The 2,510-nt window shown below is 47.9% G+C and overlaps 1 protein-coding gene across 1 annotated transcript; it reads left to right on the forward strand.

The window, feature by feature from the left end:
- Positions 1–1,806: 1,806 nt before the first annotated feature.
- On the forward strand, positions 1,807–2,480 carry PPTG_15440 (hypothetical protein; the record flags this gene model as incomplete). Its single annotated transcript, XM_008912508.1, has 2 exons — positions 1,807–2,042; positions 2,108–2,480. 2 exons carry the CDS (start codon positions 1,807–1,809, stop codon positions 2,478–2,480), a joined length of 609 nt encoding a protein of 202 aa, XP_008910756.1.
- Positions 2,481–2,510: the final 30 nt, after the last annotated feature.

Consider the following 2,510-nt stretch of genomic DNA (forward strand, 5'->3'; position numbering starts at 1 on the left):
GGTTGAAGAGGTGTATATAGTCCTCCAAAACGACCAACTTGCGGCTGATAAGAGCCAAATATTGGTCATTGCGCAGCTTTAGCAGCTCGAAAATGTCGTCGACAGATTTTTGACTCTTTGGCCACTCTTGCCGTTGCTCTTTCCGTAAGTGCGCAGCAACTGCCAATGTATTCATCTACGACGATCCAACCACAAGCGCTTTCACCACAACATTGTCCTCATAATGCGCAGAAAGAACTCTAATCAACGAGGTCTTGCTGTCCGGATTTCTCGCGTTGTATAGAGAAATGAACCTTGACAAAGTAAGCTAGTTTAGATCCGACGGAACATCTTTCATTGAGTGGCCCAGACTGAGCTTCTTAAATACGCCCTCAGACTGCAACTTGTCCATTATCCATTTATTCAGTAGTGCGTTTTGCAGCGCCTTCGCCAGCGCGCTTGTAGGAGGATCCCCCCTCCCCGCGCACAAGAAGTCTCGACAATTTGCGTTCTCCACCGAAGCCCTTCGTTACGACATGAAGCAGGGCTTATTGTTCAGAATTTGTACGGTTAAACAGCTTCATGTAGTCGTCCAACACCTCCATCGTCCGACTGCCTAGAGCTGCGTAGCCATCTTCGCGCGGCTTTAGCGTCGTCCACGGACTTCTTGCTGTTCAACCAAGCATATAGCTAAGTGTCCCGCATTTGGAGTATCGTTTTTACCTCACCATCCGTCTTTGCGCAGTCACAAGTGCTCTTGCCACTGCATCGTCTCCGTAATGCGTCGTAAAAATGCCAATCACGGAAACTTTGTTGTTCCGTGTTTTCGTGTTCAATTCATTCACGTATTTTTCCAATGCCTTCAAGTCAGGACTGGCCAGAGCGTTTTTCAATCCAGTATCAGGCTTGAGCTTCGTTAGAATTTCATCTGCTGATTCTCCTCTCGAAAATCATGACCACAAGTTGACTTTCGACGCCCCAGCCGTAGCCAGATTCATAAACGTCTCGCTTATCCCTCTGTCGTCACTTTCCTTGTCATTCTTCATAGTCGCTCTCAAAAATCTACTAGTAGAAATATCTTCAGGTTTGTCGACCAGTATTTGAACGTAGTCGTCTTCGAGATGGCAGACATAGAGGCACTTTCAGCACATGCCAGCAGAATCGAAGTTGCACATAACAATGCTGTCGAGTGGGCCATCATAATCGCGATGTACTTGGGGGTTCAAGAGAAAAATGTCAAGTGACTCGAAAGCAAGTGTTGTTGGCACTCTGAGTCATTGCTTATGCCACCCAAGCTCGGTACGTCACTCAATGGAATGGATTCAGTTTATGCAGGATCACCGCCAAGGTATACTGTACTGCTGGTGACTACACTTCTACCTACCAATATCCTTTCACACCTGGTATTCAGCTGGCTGTATAGCAACCCTACTGGACGCCGCCCAAAACTGACATATCGTAAAAAGCCAAGTGTCGTATGACCGGCGGCATAGGACAGAGCATAAACTTTGACATAAAAATCTTGAAAAACTGGACGCCGCCCAAAACTGACATATAGGTGTTTTATGACTAGTGCCATAAGACCGTCGTAAGACGAATTTGATACCTGTCGTAAGGCGGTTGATCACGAAATCTTCTGAAACTCGGCCCCAAAACTGTCTTATATACGCGTTAATGCGTTCGGCAGAAAGGTCCCATCACCAGTTAAAAAGATTGAGAAACTTATCATTTGGGACACTTCGAACCGAATGCAATTAAGGGGAGAATCGCAAAACTTATTCATACAACTTCCTCTACTTCCGCTACTTCGACGGCCCCGGGAGATCCATGCACGTAACCGAGCTAGTCGCCCTCGTGGCTGTTGTGTTGGAGAACACTAACAGCCTTCGAGAGCTGCGACGTCACGTTAACGGGTTGCTGATTGACGCCGAACTGAAGCGCGAGCTCAAGACCCGCCATCGTCTAACAGCCGCATGTCTGGGTGTGCCGCACCTCTCTGCGTGGTCGCTGTTGTATAAGTACGGTACTGATGAGAACCTGCTTAACGTTACTACTCTCACACGGTACGAATACGCCGACTTGTCTATATGATACTTCCACATCTAACACTTTGACTGTTGATACTAAGGAGCGCCTTTAATGAGCTACTTGCTCGCTTTGCGGGGTTTTACCACATTCACAGACCCAGGCGTGACGGTGGGAGACCACCTAAACTGACGGAGCACCATCAAGTGCTGGGTCTACTGCTTCACTACTACGAGGGATCGATGGGTGTCAAAACCATCTGTGAGATTTTTGCTGTGCCCCCTACGACTCTCCAGCGCACGTTGATGAAAGCTGAGCACGCACTTGAAGCAGCACTGCGTGGTTTTTATCCTGCACGTATCAGTTGGCCTTCGCTCGGCCACCAGCGGAGGATGGCCGCATGGGTCCACGCTCGTGAGCCTTTGCTGGACAATATCTTCGGTTTTGTGGACGGGAAGAACTACAGAGTAAGTTAATTATGTGTTATAGTTACCTGTACAAGTAAA

The sequence above is a fragment of the Phytophthora parasitica genome (assembly GCF_000247585.1).
Source record: "Phytophthora parasitica INRA-310 unplaced genomic scaffold supercont2.47, whole genome shotgun sequence".
NCBI lineage: Eukaryota > Oomycota > Peronosporomycetes > Peronosporales > Peronosporaceae > Phytophthora > Phytophthora nicotianae.